This window comes from Grus americana, chromosome 9, assembly GCF_028858705.1.
Source record: "Grus americana isolate bGruAme1 chromosome 9, bGruAme1.mat, whole genome shotgun sequence".
NCBI lineage: Eukaryota > Metazoa > Chordata > Aves > Gruiformes > Gruidae > Grus > Grus americana.
This window is the reverse complement of record NC_072860.1, coordinates 25,346,310-25,364,463: the sequence shown is the minus strand read 5'-3', so window position 1 is coordinate 25,364,463 and position 18,154 is coordinate 25,346,310. Positions and strand designations below refer to the sequence as shown.

The 18,154-nt window shown below is 39.0% G+C and overlaps 1 protein-coding gene across 2 annotated transcripts in view; it reads right to left on the bottom strand.

Moving 5' to 3' along the window:
- Positions 1 to 820: 820 nt before the first annotated feature.
- The window catches only part of SI (sucrase-isomaltase), a 52,537-nt gene continuing 35,203 nt past the window's right edge, over positions 821 to 18,154 (bottom strand). For both annotated transcript variants that reach the window (XM_054835900.1, XM_054835901.1), the window contains exons 32-48: positions 17,390 to 17,518; positions 17,172 to 17,279; positions 16,826 to 16,888; positions 16,435 to 16,569; positions 15,846 to 15,930; positions 15,032 to 15,170; positions 11,049 to 11,182; positions 10,574 to 10,608; positions 10,366 to 10,482; positions 8,809 to 8,957; positions 7,730 to 7,814; positions 7,578 to 7,634; positions 6,817 to 6,941; positions 6,442 to 6,530; positions 5,163 to 5,212; positions 2,804 to 2,974; positions 821 to 1,533 (exon numbers count right to left, since the gene is read on the bottom strand). In XM_054835900.1, the coding sequence (XP_054691875.1) occupies positions 1,471 to 1,533; positions 2,804 to 2,974; positions 5,163 to 5,212; positions 6,442 to 6,530; positions 6,817 to 6,941; positions 7,578 to 7,634; positions 7,730 to 7,814; positions 8,809 to 8,957; positions 10,366 to 10,482; positions 10,574 to 10,608; positions 11,049 to 11,182; positions 15,032 to 15,170; positions 15,846 to 15,930; positions 16,435 to 16,569; positions 16,826 to 16,888; positions 17,172 to 17,279; positions 17,390 to 17,518 (1,734 nt within the window). In that variant the 3' untranslated portion in view covers positions 821 to 1,470. The remainder of the gene's footprint in view (positions 1,534 to 2,803; positions 2,975 to 5,162; positions 5,213 to 6,441; positions 6,531 to 6,816; positions 6,942 to 7,577; positions 7,635 to 7,729; positions 7,815 to 8,808; positions 8,958 to 10,365; positions 10,483 to 10,573; positions 10,609 to 11,048; positions 11,183 to 15,031; positions 15,171 to 15,845; positions 15,931 to 16,434; positions 16,570 to 16,825; positions 16,889 to 17,171; positions 17,280 to 17,389; positions 17,519 to 18,154) is intronic.

Here is an 18,154-nt window from a genome sequence, read left to right as displayed (position 1 = left end):
GAGCACTTCTGTAAGAGGGCCGATGCCTGTTTGAAGCTGTGATTTCTCAGTCTGTATGAGTTCCTCATGAATTATTATTATCTTGGGGACTCAGTAAAAAAGCACCTTCCCCTGTGGCTGAAATGCAGGTAGTTCAGCTGACGTGCTGAGCCTCTCAAAGCCGAGAAAACAGAACAATGAGGCTCCCCACATAAAACTAATAATAAGAAAAATGATGAAAATAAGCTCTTGGAAGCCTTTGGCTGTACCTAGTGTTTCACACGTCAGTCGGGTGGGCACAAAGTTGGAGGACATAACGTGATGGGGAATGGGTCGAAGGGTCGGTAACCTGCACCTCCCCTCCGCAGCAATGGGACATGTCCTTGCATCTGCTAACTTACGGAGCTGGTCATCACTGGCTCTGGAGTAACAGTGTAGTTTGTTCCTTCAGACAAAAATATTTGTCAAAATGGCAACTTTAGTCCTAAATTCTCATTTTCCCTGGATTGCCAATTTCGTTATCACTTTACAGGGAAGTTTCAATAAATTCAGCCCTTACAGTGATCTACCTACAAGATGTTGGTTACTTAGCTGTTTTACCAAAAAATTTTAAAGCAGAGAGGAATCCTTTGAATGAATCTTAAGCACAGTCACTAGAGATTACTACTACCTCTGACAGCAGTTTATTCCCATCAAATTTAATTGTAAACATGCTTTACCAATCTGTTTAGATCATATGCTGCACTCCTGGGATACAAAGAGTCTTTAACATGAATTACTATTATAGTAAACATAGAACAACATTTCCTTCAATGAAATAAACACTGAGACACCAAGGTTCATTAACCAACCTTGAAACTTCAGGTTTAATTTTACAGCTTTGGATCAAAACACTGGGGAACACAAATGTCTGGCTAAAGTCATACGGAAAGACCCCTACAAATCAGTTTTGAAAGTACTTTAGTACTTTATACATCAACAACTTGAATTATCATTTCATGCTAAATCAGTAATCCGAAAACATTTACTTTTACTTTGGCCTTAAATACTTCTCTGTAGTAGTGACTTACATAGGCATAATTAAAATTAAGATGAAAGCTAAATATAGGCAAAATTATGGCCGCAAATCCATGCAGGTGACACCAACTATATCTTTTTTTACAAAATTTGGCACGCGTGAAGCCAGTCAACTTCTAGTCTGAGAAAACAGGGAGTTTTACACACAGTTGTCAGTTTTGAAAGATGAAGTTACGCTGAAGTGTCATACTGTTTAAAATACAGATTTTGCTTCACATCTTGTAACCTTCAACAATACTGAAACGTGCCTGCTTTATACACATAATACCTTCATATGAACTGACTGTAACTAGTATGTTTTTATAGTAAAAAAGTATTCTAAGATGACAAAGAGGCACTCTGCAAACTGAACAATTGAAAGTTTTAGAACAATGAGAAAATTCAGTGGTATGGCCAATGTTGTTTTGCAGGATTTTAGCTCCATTGCACAGTGTACTCTTTGCCTAATTCAAGTTGAAGCCCGGTGATTGTCAGGACCTGTGAAAAAAATAAACAAAATGAACAGTTAGTAACTCTGCCCTGAAGATCCGCTGCTTTTTCTGTGTTCAATAGAGGATATAGTGTCTTCTCATTTTAGCTTACAAGAATTTATTCCTCTTTGCTTTTGTGTTTGTATCACTATAAACACAGTTTAACCAGCATAGATTTGGGATGTCTGATCACGAGGCTCTGATCCGTTCCCTTCATTCAAAGGCTCTTTTAGAGCTGAGTTTCCTTTTATTTTTTATAAGGAAAAAAAAAAAAAGGAATTTTAAAAAGGCAGCAAAACTTGACCACAAATAATTCAACTGTGCATATGAATTCACTTTTTTCCATGCAAAAGTCAACAGCAGAGTGAAATACTTCCATTCCCTTTTACATTTTTAACTCATCTTCTTGGTTATGTACCAAACTTACACAGTTCTGGCTTTCCATGAAAGAGAGAAGGAACTAAGACTTAATGGAATACTGAGTTTCAAAGGAAGGGTAGTAAGATCCCACTAACAGAAGAGGTGAGGCAGTCTCCCTCTACCAGAAGGCTGGCAAGACTGAACGCCTCAGCAGTTCTGTTCATATTTAAAAGATGCTCCACAGGAGTGCCGTCTTGAGCAGCAACACAAGTAAACACATTTATTTCAGCTGCCTTTAGGAGTGCTTGACTTGATTGTCTGGGGAGGCAGGAGGGCAGAAATGCCCTGGGCAGCACGACCCGTGCAGATGGAAACCCCCTTGCTCTGAAGTTGGTGGAAGGTATGCCCATAACTTTAGAAGAAGTGGCATTTGACTTTTACGTGTACGAACCCTGTGCTGCAATGCCTACAGCCGAGATGTGACATGACAGAATGAGAAATGGTCGTAGGTAAACAGGGCTGGGAAATGAAAATGTTGTCAGACAAGACTGACAACAACAAGGTCATGTAGAGACTATGAAAAGACTTGTAGTTGTTGTTCCTTCCTTCAGATCTCACGGGGTGCAAGTAAGCTATTAGGAAACCAAGCACAAACCAAAATCCACCACTTTTCCACTGTCAGAAGCAGTTTGGGTTCCTCAACAGTAATTTCCATGCTTAAAAGCCCTACCACAGTTACTGCACAATATTCACTATATATCAAATAGTGTATTATATAGTCGTTACCTGATGGTAGCTTATGTATCTTGCTGAAATACCTTTTAAATATGCTATTACAGCTGAGAGCTGAATCTCCAAAGGTTTAAGAGCACATATGCAGTTGTGAAGGTGGCATTACCCTGCAAATGGCATCTCACCTTCTTGGTGCTGTTGTAGTCCACAGTGTGAGACGATGCAATTATCCCATTGCTCTGTGATACGGTCACCTGCTTAACGCTGGTGGACACCCCCAGGACTTTAATGTCAGTAAACTTTAAGTTGTTTGGATCAGTGTAACCTGAATACGAAACCCTGATATCTAAAACAGTCTGAAAGGAAAAGGAAAAAAAATTCAGATATTGTCATTAGATTGGTACAAGTCAACTCGAGCTTTTCAATTACTTTCCTCTCTTCCAATTTTTTTTAATTATTTTTTAAAAAAACTGCCTGTATGTTGGTATTTATTTTTCAAATGCTGAAGGCTTCAGTTTTCTTTACATTGTTAATCTGGCTAGATCCTGAGCTCTGCTGTGTCTCTAATTGCTGCTTGGCTGATAGATGTGAGGAGCAAAGCAACCAGATGCTCTTAACCCCTGACATGGGCAGCAAGTGCTGCGTGGACAAATGCCTCCACCACTGTCACAGGGGCAGCGGTTATGCCTCGTCTCCTGGCTCCTATGAGGCCTGATCCAGGCTCTGCTTTCCCTGCTTTATGCCCTCCCAGAACAGCTCCTCCACCCCCATCATCTCCCTCAGCACTCACAGCTCCCTTCCACTTCCAGCTGCTGTGATTTGAAGTAGATTATGGGCACAGGGTTTCTACAGGGTGCACCCAGGTCCAGCAGGTCTCCGGAGAGTGAATGCCATGTTAAGCAGCCCAGAGATGGTGCCTGCATGTTTATAGTCCAAGTGCGATCCCATGCAATTGTGCTATGATGTAATTCTGCACCTTTAGTGCTCAGAGGGTATTACTTTTAGCATCTTTTTCATTGTTGGTTGATTCAAGACCTCTTTAATTACACTTTTCCTTACCAACTTTCTGTGAGAGCAGGGGAAGGTGCATTTATTTTATAATCTCCTTGCAACTGCAAATAGTGAATATCAGCAAAACAAATTTCTTTTCCTTAGCAATTAACATCCAATTATTTGACAAAGACAGAATTAAATGACAAGAAAGAACAGTGCAGACAAAATTAGAAGACATTCTGGCACCCTAGAAAACTAATGAAATAACAAAGTGTGTTTTCTATTAAAATAGAAAAAGCATTTCTTTTAAACCAAAAGTCCATATATAATTACAGTCTAATTTAATTCCAGATATTCAGCTGGTTATGATAAAAATTGAAACCTGACAACCTAGAAACACCAGTACTTAAAATAAACACTCCTTTTCATTGACTTAATTACCCAGGAATGCATGCCAGATTTTCTGTGCTGAAGAATAAAAGGAAAAAACAATCCTGAACCAAGGGAGTGACTCCACACTGGCCACTGTGCAAAGCTGTGGCTGGGACTAAGCCAAAGCTCTGCTGTCCCATCAGGCTGCCCCTCGCGGGATTTGCAACGTGGCATGGCCACAGCAGCAAAACCCACCATCTCCTACGGGATGCTGAGATGTATTCTATAGAATATGTCATGCTAGGACTGGGACTCAAGTTTATGACTCATAACCACAAACACATCTCTGGTTTGTCATCGATGGGAGGGTATGAGTAGGACTCATGAATGGGGCAGGTCCTGTGCCCCCCTCTTTGCCGTTTTAGAGAGTGATTTCTTTTGTGGTTGCCAATGATTCTGTATTCTGCTGCTTCCTCCCAGAATTAAGATTGGACACAATAAATACATTCTACAGTGAATACGGGCAAATGCACTACTAACAGAAACACCCTCCTTCTGACCCTGTGAACCTTTCTTTTTGGAAGCAGCAACATAGCTTGAGCAACAAGGTAGAGAACAGCAAGGAGGACCCTGACTTGCAAAATGAGTTAGAAACAATGTTAGGTGCCCATTCTTGAGATGAAACCCAAATTCTTTGCTGAGCAGAGGTACTTCTCTGTAGTTAAGGTACTTCTCCTAAGCCAGGGTCAAAGCCTTTAGTCCTTAAAGCTTCCTGTCTGCAACCTCCAGCTACCTTCTCACCAGCAAGGGCTGGTTTTCCTGGCACAGCTCTTCTGACCCATCTGCAAGCTCCAGATGTTCTGCATTGATATGTGCTTTCACTTTATAGAAATCATTTATGAAATAAACTTGTACTTTCAGAATTATATCAGAAATTACAATGCCATAAATGTACACTCTAATAATACGCTGCAATTGGTATCATCAGAATCATTCTTAAATTTGTTCTTAATGCAGTTTAATCATATTACTTATAATCTATTCAATCATGAGCACAAATTAGTGTTAGGGTGGGATATCTAGACACTGGGAAGTCCCAGATTAAAATATGTATAGTTAAAAATACAATAATAATCACTTAAAGTGATTATTTAGAAATGGTGAGATAGTATTGCATACCTGATTAGCAGTAAATGACGTTAGCAGGTACACACCATCTTCATATGCATCTGTTAAAAAGAAAGAATAAAATAAAATGTATTCGCTATTCACCTTAATTAACACATTATCAAAACTTCAGCTCAAGAATTGTGTCCATTTACTATATACGCATGACCATGATAGACATTGATGCTTCTTTGAAATTGCTGTTGTATATTTTATCAGTCTTATTATTCAGCACTAAATGCACTCAAAGTAGTGCTGATAATCATGAGCATTGTAGGTTCTCGCCTTTCTGCACTACCAAAACCAGATCACAGGCACCCTGGTGAGATGCACCTTGTAATCTATGCTAATTTCATTTATCACCCGATTTCCATATACGTAGCCATCACTTCTGAATTCCAGTGCTAACAGGCCTTGGTGTATGTGAAGCACCTTGGAATACACTAATAGCATCCCGCAAACTTCCCTACACATCATTATGCAAAATAGCACCATTTTCTGCATTACTTTCAGTAATCTTGGGTGATAGCTTATTGTTATTACAAAGGTAATATACTCTGGATGGAAAGGATAAACGGCATTTAAGTATCTCTTATCTGAAGATGATTTAAATGTATTAATGTTGAGGAAATTAGTTAAAGCTTCCCACATGATATATAGTTGTGGTTCCCATAGGTTTGAGAGTCTGTTATCTGTGTTGCCTTAGGTCCAGGGCAAAATTTCATTTCTATAACATATTAATTCTATAAATCATAGCATTATGCAGTTTAAATCGGGAAAAATCATTTTACTATAATGCTAATCTGAAGGTTTCATTCGGTTTTGTCTCTGAAGGCATGTTCAGATATGTCCTCCAGAAATGTGATTGCTTTGGCCAGTGTCCATCATTTCCATCTGCTCCTATTGCTCCTCCTCAAGCCCCCCACACTACGCTGAGGACTTCTAAGGCAGAAGTAACCACCAGCACTTCTTTTCCAAAGCGACAGCTAAGCGATGCAGTTTCTTACAGCTTGGAGTTTCCACTTTGAGAACTGTGTTATTGTTTAAAACTGCAGACAGAAAAGCTCCTAAGTCAGCAACTGAGTATTATTTGGTTTTCAAGGACTGCTGTAATTTGTTCCATCTCTTCCCACTCTTCCCAGTTCATACTTTCCACTTGGGTTTTGTTTTGTCTGTTTTAGTTTGGGCCACGGGTGGAGGCTCTATGGCCTCTTTAGGCAACTTGTTGCATTGTCTGACCATTCTCATAGCAAAAAAAGAATTTTGTGAGGGCAAGAAACATCATACATACCAATGCGAACCCCATCATCCCAATAAAGCTGTCCTTCTGCAAACAGATCGTCATTCAAAGCGACAGTGAGTCCCATAGGGTTTTTGCGGCTATGGAAAACAGAATAATGTTTCCTCAGTTTCCTCAGATAATCACATTTCATATTTATCAAATGTTAGAATTTTTAAAGAAATATTGTATGCCATTGAATTGAGCTCCCATACTCATCTTCCTAAGCCCATACTATTAAATTAAAGGAGACCGTTAGGAGGAAACCAAAAAGAAAAACCAGCCATAAAGTTCCAGTGTATCATAGATACCAGTCCTTCTCTGAGGACTGGTAGTATTTAGATGTAATTGTGCAAAACTAAATTTTAAATTTTCAGCTAATCTTACCTGTAAAAAGTTGTATTTGCAGGTCTTTGCCAAGGAAGGATGTATCCACCTCGGATATGCAGGTTGATATGATCCAAAGGAGCTGGTAAAATTCTGAACTGTCCCCTAAAGCCAATATCTTCCTCCTATTTATGAAAAAATAAAAGAGTCTTCTACTGAATTGCCTTCACTTTACAGGTTTTTTTAGAATGAAATGATCATTTTTTGCTGGACAGATTAATTAGGAGTTGTTACTACAGGAGTAACTACACAATGCTTTTAAGAGAAACTGAAATTCTGTATCTATAAAAGACCGGCTTGGCCATAGATGACAGCAGCTGAACCAAAGGGGCCAGTCAGGTGAAATATGAACTTGTGATTAATGAAGTGACTTTTGATGCCTGCTCTTCCTGTTACCAAAGCTTTTCTTATTTTCAGTGAAAGATGATGCGGCTAAACCTGTTTTGTCTTTCTCCATTCCAGCATTCCTTATAAAGACATTATGTATATCATTTGAGGGTTAAAAAAAGTAAATAGAAGGACTTCAAATTAAAGGTATTATTTCACCTTTTAATTTACCCTAACTGTGATCATGTTATTATATAGGAATCAAGGATTTTTTTTTTAATCAGCTAAAAATATGTTATATTGCTAAGAACTGATACTGAATGCAAGTTTGTAAAAGGAAGAGAGAGGGTTCACACCTCAGCACCACTCTCAGCACACCCTGCTGCTGTCTGAAGCACCGTGAAGAAGATATATAACTTTTTAAAATGACTTACTGTGTAGTAATCATACCAGCGGGCATTGGGTAGGTAAGCATTCACTGTTACAGCACTCTGGAATTAAACATACTTGTTTTAGGCACCTTAAATCAAAAAGCAAAGTTTAGCTAAAGTGACTTTAATATTTTCATAAGTGCTTAAAAACGTACCTGATGCATCACAGGGCTGATGAGCAGTGCAGGTCCCCAGAGGAACTGCTCATATATTTCCCAGGTTGTTGTGTCTTCTACAAACCTGCAAGTGAACACAATAATGATTAGGCATTGGGTGCTGAATTTTTCCAAACTGTTCCTTCTTCAAGACGCTTTTTGTCAGTAACTGAATCTACTATTCCTAGTATCTACTACTTCCTCATCTTTAATCTAGTATTAATAATTCATAGATCAATTAATGCTTGCCAGGAATGCATAAAGATCCTAATGTGAAACTCATTAGAGAAATGCAAGCTATTACTTAGCTTTCTTTTTTTGCGATTTCTTTGCATTTGCTTTTCAGTATATTTAGATCACAAAACTCAGAAGGTCTGTTGTGCTTGGCCAGTATTAGAAATAATATTAAGTAGTGGACAAACTAGGAACCACTTTCTTATTTGCACCACTTTTTTCTTAGAGTTTCTTTGAAAAAAGGCAAGTCAATACATGCAAACAACTCAGTGTTCCTCAGCCAAGACGTGTATGCAGATACTAGACCAAATCTTTTAATCGAAGGGGTTAAAGCTTTTGCAGGTACTGCGCCTCCTGGCCAGGAACAGAGAGGGCTTTGTGTGTCTAACAACATTTTTTAAAAAAATCTGCTATATCAGCTTGGACACACATTAAAGCAAGCTATTTTTCCCTGCAGATCTCTCATGATTTGTGGCAGAATTCTCTCTTTTTTTGCTTAAAGTTGTTGTCCAACTGTTTGCAACATTTGGTTTTTTGATTCTACATATACCCAGCATCAGATGAAACTTTTATGTTGCTTCCTCCTAAAGAGGTTAAGGGTGAGCTTTAAAATTTAAATATTACTCCTAGAGAAGCAAATGTTCAATTTTGCATAGTGAAAAATGGAAAACTACCACTGTTCAAGTGAGACTTGATATTGAAAGCTTATATTCTCAATCTTGTGCTTTTTTTTCTTTTAAATAAAAATTGCTGTAACTAAAAGAAAAATTTATTGATAGGAGGATAGTAACTACAGAAGTTTTAGTGCAAATTCCTGATAAGGAGAGCAAAGGATTCGCACTTACTCATGGAGTACGGGGCGGATCACAGTGCTGCCATGGGCATGGGCGTCATACATTAACGTGTAGAAATAGGGCAACAGGGTGTATCTTATATTCAGTACATTCCTGGAAATGTCCTCAAATGTTGAGTTCCAGGAAACAGGATCTTGCCTCTGAAAGAGAAGAGACCGTTGTTAGTCGAGCTGGATTGTTTTGTTCAGAAAAGCTAAAAAACCCCCGAAACCAAAAAGCAAAAAGCCAAAGAACAGGTCAAAGAATTTGCTAATGTTTACAAGAAAGTTCACATTTAGCATCTCTTTTCATTCATTTTATGTTTCCCTCCAGACTTCATATAACCTATTACTGTTAGTAATTATGAAATGTGCATTAAAATCCACGCAGCAAGACAAGGCCAGGGAAATTTCTCCTTTGAACTAGAGCACCTTCATTTATTTATTCTTCAATTAAGGAGTAAGTGACACTAAAAGCAGTAGGTATCACTGTCAGCCCTAAGAGAGGAACTAGAAAGAGTGAAGGTGAGAAAAAAATGGCAGGGGGACAGGGGAAGAGTGTAAAAAATGTCTAATGTAAGGTGTCCCAAAGGCGTGACACATCCCAGTGTACATCATTTATTCTTCCTCTTTCCTGCAGGGCAACACTCAGGACTTGCAAGAAGAGACCAAAGCACTAATGACTGATGTCAGGGAGCACTTCCCATCTTTATTAAATGTATTGAACAATACCTTGGCAAATTGGGTAAGACTGGAAGCAACACGATAACCCTGAATCTGCATTTTTAAAGGCTTTAAAAGCCCCATCGAAAGGTGTGCCGCTGCAAGATAAAGCACACGCTTTTTGAAAAGGAGACTTTAATCCATTAGATATGTGCCATATAAAGAGCTCTACTCTGCTAGACCTGAAGCTTTAACTGGAATAGAAGTGCTGTTTCTTTTTTTTTTTATTTTTCCAGTTATCTTGTTTTACAGCTTTCTACAATATAGTCCTTAGCCAGCATAACCCTACATTTAGGCAATTATTTTCCTTTACTCTTAAAAGAAATACAATATCTGATGGTGGCAAACGTGCAAAGCACAGAAATTGCCGAGTCTTACTCCAGAATCTTATTACACTCTTCCATTTTCTCATTTGTTGTATAATTATGGACAATTAGGGCTGAGAGCACCAAGGTCAGTTTTACCCCTCTAAGTGCGTTTGCCATAAAAGCGCTCTATTTTAGTCTTGCCGCTGCAGTGCCTTTCTATAAAAATGGCATACAGGGAAAAATATGTAGGAGTTTGATTCAGTCAAAGCAAACTTAGAATATGCTTCCTTCAAGTGGTCCAAATGCCAGAGCAGCCCCTTGGTGGGCATAAAACCTCCCAGGTGAGGGGGAGCTAGCCTATAAAGAAAGACAATTTTTATTTGATAAAGAGCCAGACGTGGTCTCTTCTTGTCCGTTTTGCTTGGAATGTACTTTTTTTTTTTTTGAGCCAGGCCAGCTTGTGTGATCTTCTGGCTGGTCTGGTCTCTACATCTGTGTGGCAAAGGCCCCTTAACAACCGTTAACAAATTGCAACTCACCTTTGTTCCCTTCTGGTTGTGATTCCTGGAGTATGGGTAAAATGCACCCAGCTGCATCCAGCGAACACACATCTCATACTCAGAGTCTTTGAAGAAGCCACAGATATCGGCTCCTGTCTGAAAGTTTAAAAATAATCCAACTGGAATATTATAAATTCTTGTACAGCATCAAGATAATTAAATGTAAGGCAATAACTCATTAGCTTACATAAGATATTCCAAAGAGACTGAACTCCATCATACCTGAAAGGAAAAATAATTCAACATTACTAGTTGTTGGGTTTTTGCTCCTCTTTCTTATGCTAATGGTTACATAGATAATACATATTGTAATGCTGAATGAGAAGGAAAAAATCCAAACACAAACCCCGTGGTTTCTCTAATGTGTCATGCTTTTCTGCTACAGAAGAAGCTGGGAGCTGGTTGGTCAGGAGCAAACAAAGAAATGAGTAGCAGGACACAGGGCATGAAGGTGGCCAGTCCCAAGGGGATAAAAGAGCTCCCAGCACCTGGTGCAGAAGCAAAGAAGCAGCAGTAAAAAATGCATTGACCACAAATTCTGGTTGCTGAACTAAAGGGCTTCTTTCAGCTAAAAACCACATGAATACTAAAAGCAAGGAGATGAAGAAAAAGAAATAACTGCACACAGTAAATTGAATACAGATACTTTTCCTTCTACATACCAATAACAGATTTAGCCAGCTGATCCCAAGCTGCTGTGTTATCACCGAGCCAGTGTCCTGCCCATCTTCCACTACTGGGATACGTGGAACGGGTGATAACGATCCCACGCTCCTTGGTGGCACTCTGCAAACCACTGACATTGAAAATAGATAAAAAACCCCAAACAAATTACATGAGAAAAATTACATTACTTATTATATAAGATCGTCTTTGAAAATAAACATAAGAGCTTATATTTTCATAGCGAAGGGCAGCATTGTGGTATGCATAAATATGCATACATCCAATCTAGAGGTGATTTTTATGGCATTTCACTATGATTCACACATGCACAGGAACTCAGCAGTGTCAGCCAACATGTAGCTGGAAAGAAAATTGGCAAAACAATGAGGTGCTAAGATAAATTTCCAGTACAGGTTAACTACTGTGTGGGGAAAATATGAATGTAGTCCAGCTTCCACATTTTCTAAGGGTTTTACAGTGTGGTCCAGGGCACATCATTCCTTTCGTAAAGTACCTGAAAACTTGCAGCAACAGTTGAAAATAATTTAACAAAATTCATACCGAAAGGATCATAAGGGGGAAAACAGGTGCCGGGAATATTGGACTCTAGTTGCCAAAAAAGTATTGGAACAAAAAGTAAGCCATGGTTCTGTAGTCACTTCAGAATCACCAACACAAATTTCATCTACGTGAAATGACTAACACAGACTTGTCTAAAAGCAAACGTATTAAATCAGTGGGTTTCTGCTCAGGGCAGGCAACAGGCCTCACAGCTAAGGAATGACTACCAATGTCTGTAACTGCCTTGGCACTAGCTGACCTCTTGGTCTGATCACATTTGGCTTCCTCATAAGCAGAAGAGATTTTGGCCAGAGGTTAGTAACCTTAGGAGGTTGGTGGGACTTATTTCTCTTTCCCAAATTACAGGCAAAAACCTGCAGGGCAGGAAACGCAGAGGCACTTGGGGTTGGGGGATAGAAGGAAATGGCTAGCACCAGGCAAGGACTGCCACGGACTTTTCAAGATGCTCTGGCACTAAAACCCAATGGCCTTGCTCAGGATCACTGCTGTTGGGAGGGGAGACTGCAGCTTGCCGATGATTCAGGAGAGAAGAGCTCCTGAGGCCCTCGAGCTGCGGGCATGAATGAGCTGGATGCAGAACTGATGTACCAATTAACCCCATTACCTCAAATAATTTTAAAAAAATAATTTCTTAAATAAAGCCTTGGCCATTGCCACAAAGTACCTGGAAAGGTAACCAAGTACGCTTTAGGAAAAAAAAAAAAAATTTAGCTGAGTTAAGGGGAATTGATGCTTCCTAATTGCTCCACCAAGGATACGAGCACCTTTCTCTGCAGCATGTGCTGTTGGTCTGTGCTGTGTGACTGGTACGGATGCATTGCTGCTCCACTTTGTTAGAACAATTCCTCTGCAGCCATGCACACGTACTCTGAATCATTACAGCAAAATACTAAGCCACAATACTAGTTAGAAAGCTACACTGATTAACTCACACTGCTCTCCAATGCTAGCTCCACAATAATTGCCTAAACAGCTGCTTCAATAAGGCAGCAAAAATTAATTTTTTAGAGGATTTGCAGCTTTATTGCACCTAAAATTCCAAATGTAAAGAAAATGTATGTCATGCGTAGAACTGCTCAAGGATGAGCACAGCTCAAGTGTTTTGCTGACTTGAGGTGCCAGCTCTCTGCTCCAGAGCCATAGCTGTATCCATGAAAAGCAATTACTCATGTCACGAAGCCCAAATTTACCTCCAGATGGTTACTACATTCACTGGTAAGGGTTCTGGCTTTCAAGTCTGTGCAAAAGCCTCATTATGAAAGAAGCCAACATCTAGACGTTCCTTTTACCCAATGGATGAAGAACCAAAATTACATAGAGTCATAGAATAAGAGAGTCACAGAATCATAGAATGGTTTGGGTTAGAAGGGTCCTTAAAGATCATCTAGTTCCAACCCCCACATAAGTTACATAAAAAATTGCTGTTCACTTTTAGAGTTACAGGCTTTTGTGAGTTTGGCATGCAAGCAATCTTCCTGTTTGGATGGTTTAGTGTTAGAATAAATTATTATTACAATATGTCTTCGGTTGCACAATTACTCCTTCAGTTAGCACCAAAGTATAAATTGGGACCTGATCTATAGATATAGATATGTTTCTGGGTTTTTGAAAACTTACATTTTTCGATAAATTTAAAGTGCAAGAATATCTGTATAAGCTGTGTAATTTATCACAGTCCTTTCTGTTACGGTACCTCTCAAAGCAGAAGGAAATATTTCGCTACGTTTCAGTTCACGCTTAATACACAGAAAAGATGGCAATATTCCACTTAGTGTTAAATTATTGTCTACTTACTATGCCCAAATCACATGTGATTTGGCTGACAGCAGAGGCATCAGACATTCCTTCCTGTCCTGTCAGCAATTTCGCTCCTGCCTTGACTGGCAGAGCTGCCATGGCACGCTGCCAAATACAACATCCACTCCCTCAAAAATTCAAGCAGCCTTGATATTCTCTTCCTTTATGGTAATATCAAAGGTACCAAAGGCTTTAAGGTCATTAAGACCCATAAAGAAACACTGTTTCCTTGCTTACGCCTTGAATTGGAAATGAAACAGCGCAGATCTATTATCATTAGATCAGATGCTATCTAGAGTAGGCTGGGGTACTATTCAGAAAGGAACAGATAACGACATCTGCCTTGGAACCGAGAAAATTAAAAGTAAAGCCTTCTGCACACAGTTTGCATTTTAAAAGTCACTGTTCCCCCTTTTCACTACTACTAAATTTGTTTGAAATAGAGGACATAATCGAGCCCTTCTTAAATTAACATGGTTAAAAAACTATAGTCATTTTCCCTCACTAGATGTATGGTGTAAGGCAAAACCAATATCCACCCTAGGAGCAAACCGGGCTACCCCAGCAAAATGGAGAAACACAAAGCATTTTGTATTTTAATTACAGTAATTATGTGAGACTATCATTCAGTAATTACTGTTCCCAGCAGCTGATCAAAATGTTCAGACCTGTTCTCCACTCTGCCTTGTGAAGGAATGCCCGAGCGGTGCCTTTTCACCGACTGCTCTCGTTCACAAAGCAGAGCATCGCCCTGGGACGCCCTTGCTGGCTGTCTCACAACAGAAATCTCTGCTGAAAAGGCAACGTGTTGCGTTTGAATGTGTTGGGACAAGGAAATGCTCAATGGCGAGTAATCATATCCAAATTAAACTATATGTGAGAAATAGCACCATGGCCATCTGATTTCATCATGCAGGTCAGCACTTGAGCTTGCACAACGAGGCATTTACATGGATGAAGTCCTCAGAACTGGTACACAAAGAATGGCTCCCCAGCTAGGTGAGCAGTAAGTTTCTTCACTATCAGACTTGGGTAAACTGTCTTTAACACCTACCTGGAAAACTGTGTCTGCTCAGGGTCAGTGATTTTAAAGCAGCTAAACTCAAAATGAAAACTTTGCCTGCTTGTCCTGAGACAGTCAGTGAGGCAGCTGCAGGTGTAGATACACTGGAGCAGGTGGTGGCTTTTCCTTCTAGCTAGCTCCAGTTACAGAAGGTGTTTATTGCAGTGAAACCATGGAAGCACAGCTTCAGCTCAGACCTGCACAGACCCACCTCACCTTCTCCTGCACATCCTTTCCAGCAGCAGCTCAGGTTCATACCACCCTGCTTGCATCACGGGTGAGATCACTGCGCTAACTGAGCAATAACATGATGGAAATACCACCAACTGCAAGAGCTATCGCACTGCTGCTCAAACTTCTGAGCACCAAACTCCACTTCCAGCTGAACTGAAGAATCAAAGATATTGGGATGAAAAGAAAGATTTCTCAGGAGTGTTAAATAAACTGATGAAAGTTTTGGCCTTAAGAGTATAGACACAGAATATTCATCTGCAACATATTCTGGAAAAAAAAAGAAAGTATGCAAATTTGACTTACTCTAAGGTAGGTTTTGTTTGTGACCATCCATAAAGACTGTGGACATCGTAGTGTCTAACTGGGGTACCATCTGGAAGATATTGCTGACCCTCCATGCATGGAGTTTTGACAATTAATCCCTGTGACCGGTATCCCAAATCTAACAGAAAAGGAACAAAAATATTTCTTTTGAATATTGAATATTCAATAATGATTTGAGTTACTTTTTCTTAATTTTCATAATCTCTTAGAGGTTCAGTCTCTTTTAGGCATGTATACTGTCATTTATTTATTTAGAATTATAAAAAATATTATTTCCAAAATGGAATATTCCTAATGTAGGTATGTGGGTCTGTAAGTGTGTTAATAGTTCAGTACACCAGTACTTCAGTAAAACCAAGTTAAGAAAGCTAAGTATTACAAGTGTTTGACTGTATAGATAAATTGTAAGGAGAGGAGACAGAAGGATATTTTCTAAATTTTAAATTGATTGCCTTATTCATCTGAGAAAACTGCAAAACAGAGAACTACATTCTCTACGATGCCTAAAGCAAAGCACCTAGATATAAAACAGGTATCAAAATCCATATGCAGGCAAGTAGCTGGAATTAACTTTATCTTTAAAAAGTGTCATGCAGTTACTGTTCTCACTGAAATAGAGGGGGTTGAAGTGTGCCCATCATCTCAAAAAAAAAAAAAAAAAAAAAGCCCACATTCAGTTAGGAGTTGTGGTTTTATATATCTAATTACAGGCAGTTATACCACATAAACCATATAAGAAATTACATAGTAACCAGAATGACATAAAACTGTTTTAAGGAGTGATCAGACTTACAAGGTATATATGGTGGCATATTTAGGAGGTCATTTCTACAGCCGCCAATGGCGCCATTCAGAAAAGTTGCCGGTTCATTCATGTCCTAAAAACATTGAGCAAAACCTGATTGTATTTGCTTCAAACCTACAAAACACACTCAATATTAAATTACAAACAAGTAGCACTGTAGAAGTCTTCAGGAGTCCTCGCAGCTGCAGTCTCAGTCTGCTTTTCTATGTTTTCTTGACAAGTTCATGTGTGATACGGTTAGGGACAGGGAGCTGCGAAGTGTTTCAAGGGAAGAACAGTGCGTCCGGACACTGTTTCCGCTGTGCAAACAGCATCACAGTGGAGGAAGAAAGTCGTGATATACCAAGGCACTGCAAGTGTACAACCTAGAGCCAAAATGTGTCTTTGCCTGGGGGCTCAGGTTCTGCCTGGTGCTCTGCTTGCTTTCTTCCAGCTAGGTTTTTATTTTACTTAATGGCAATTTAACACCAGATACCCTCTGAGCTTCAACAGCAGTACATATACCATGAAATGTGGCCCTCTGATAGTGTCTAGCAGAGAAAAAAAATCCAGAAATCAAATGCATTTCTATGCTTACGATCCACAGGCCATCAAACTTGACGCTTTTCGAGGCGTCGGTGGGATTGTTGTAGAACTCCAGGATTTCCCTCTTCCACCACTCCACTGTGGAATTGCGGAAGAAGTCTGGGAAAGCAGCATGTGCTCCATAGAGCTATAAAAACAGCAGGAAAACAAAACAGAAACAGGATTGAAAGCATACTGCTGTTAAAATACTGGAATTTGTTTAAAAAAATTAAAAATTAAAAAAATTAAAAAATTACTTATTCACTAACTTTTTGACTCTGTTAGGCTAGCCAGTTTCTGCACCTTATTCCTCCCACAAGATTTATCAATTAGTTTGCTGCTATATTCCTTAATTAAAGTACTGTCTATATTTGAGTCCATAACAAAACCATATCAACATTTACCTGGATTTGGGTTTCCTCAGGCAGGGACTCATTGACTTCTACATTGGGAAGAAATGGCCAGACCTAACAGGACAAAGGACATTTTAAAATAATCAAACCACACTGAATGTAAACTGAGCGTCAGCAACAGGCGGATATAACCATTCTTCCCTGATACCTATGTGAATGACAACACAAACTGAAAACAATTCAGTCTGTAGTATTTATTTAATATGTCATTTACAGCCAGGCATGAATATACCATTAGCAGACTTTCCCCCTATGGCTAGCACTGGAGTCAAGGATGACATGTTGCTCACTTGGATACAGCATGTCTCTATTGTCATCAACTTTTTAAGAACAGTACCTTGGAATATATAATGTCATTGGTATTGGGCCATTTTATGAAGACATCGTCCTGCACACCTCTTGAGAAGGTGGGATAATTGGTTTCGTTTCCAGAGATGGTTGGATCCTACAATTAAAAACAAATTTACCCTTCTGCTTAAAAACCAAGTTTAGAAATGCTGTTGAATATATTCTGCAATGATATATTGAAATTTAAAAGCAGTATTGAAAACTGACCAGGATAATGATAAATCTCATTCCATCTTTTTTTATTTTGTCAATCAGAGCCGGTAATCCAGCGAAGCGTGCGCCAATGGTGAAGTCCAGTTGCCTTTCCATATGGTCAATATCTACATATTGGACATCCTGCAGTTCACAAAAACAATTAATTTAAAATGATTTTTTTTGTTCCAAATACATATGTATTGAAAATTTGCCAAAATAAGTAAAATAATGAACTTTTGAACTGTAAAATTGGAAGTAGCTGTAACTTTAAGCTAAAGCTCTTAAATGAATATTACACAACCTATCAGCAAGTCCAATACAAAAAAAACCCTTTCACTACTGCATCTAGTCTGAAGGTAGAAATTAATACATAATAGAGAAAAAAGTCTTGGATTTGTACATATGTGTATGTATATACAGAAACTGTGCATATGTTACCATATCTATAAGGAAATAGAGGAAACAGTTGCTCTCTATTGAAATAGTGATGTTAATTACATTTAAAATGAAGAGTCACATTAAATTTACAGTATAATTTTGTTAGATCTATGTGCTATTCCAACTTTTGCAATGACAACCTGTGCCAAATCACAGCTGACTTGACTCAGAGCAATATACCATCGAAATGATGCTGTCTCATTTTCTTTCCTGCTGTTTTTTCTTGTTCATCATTGTTCCTTTATAGCCAGCATGATGAGAGCCCATGACTAAGGCATCTGGGTGCTTCTTTGGTATGAGTGATAAGGAAAATAAAGCAGCCTAAGGACTACATTTAAT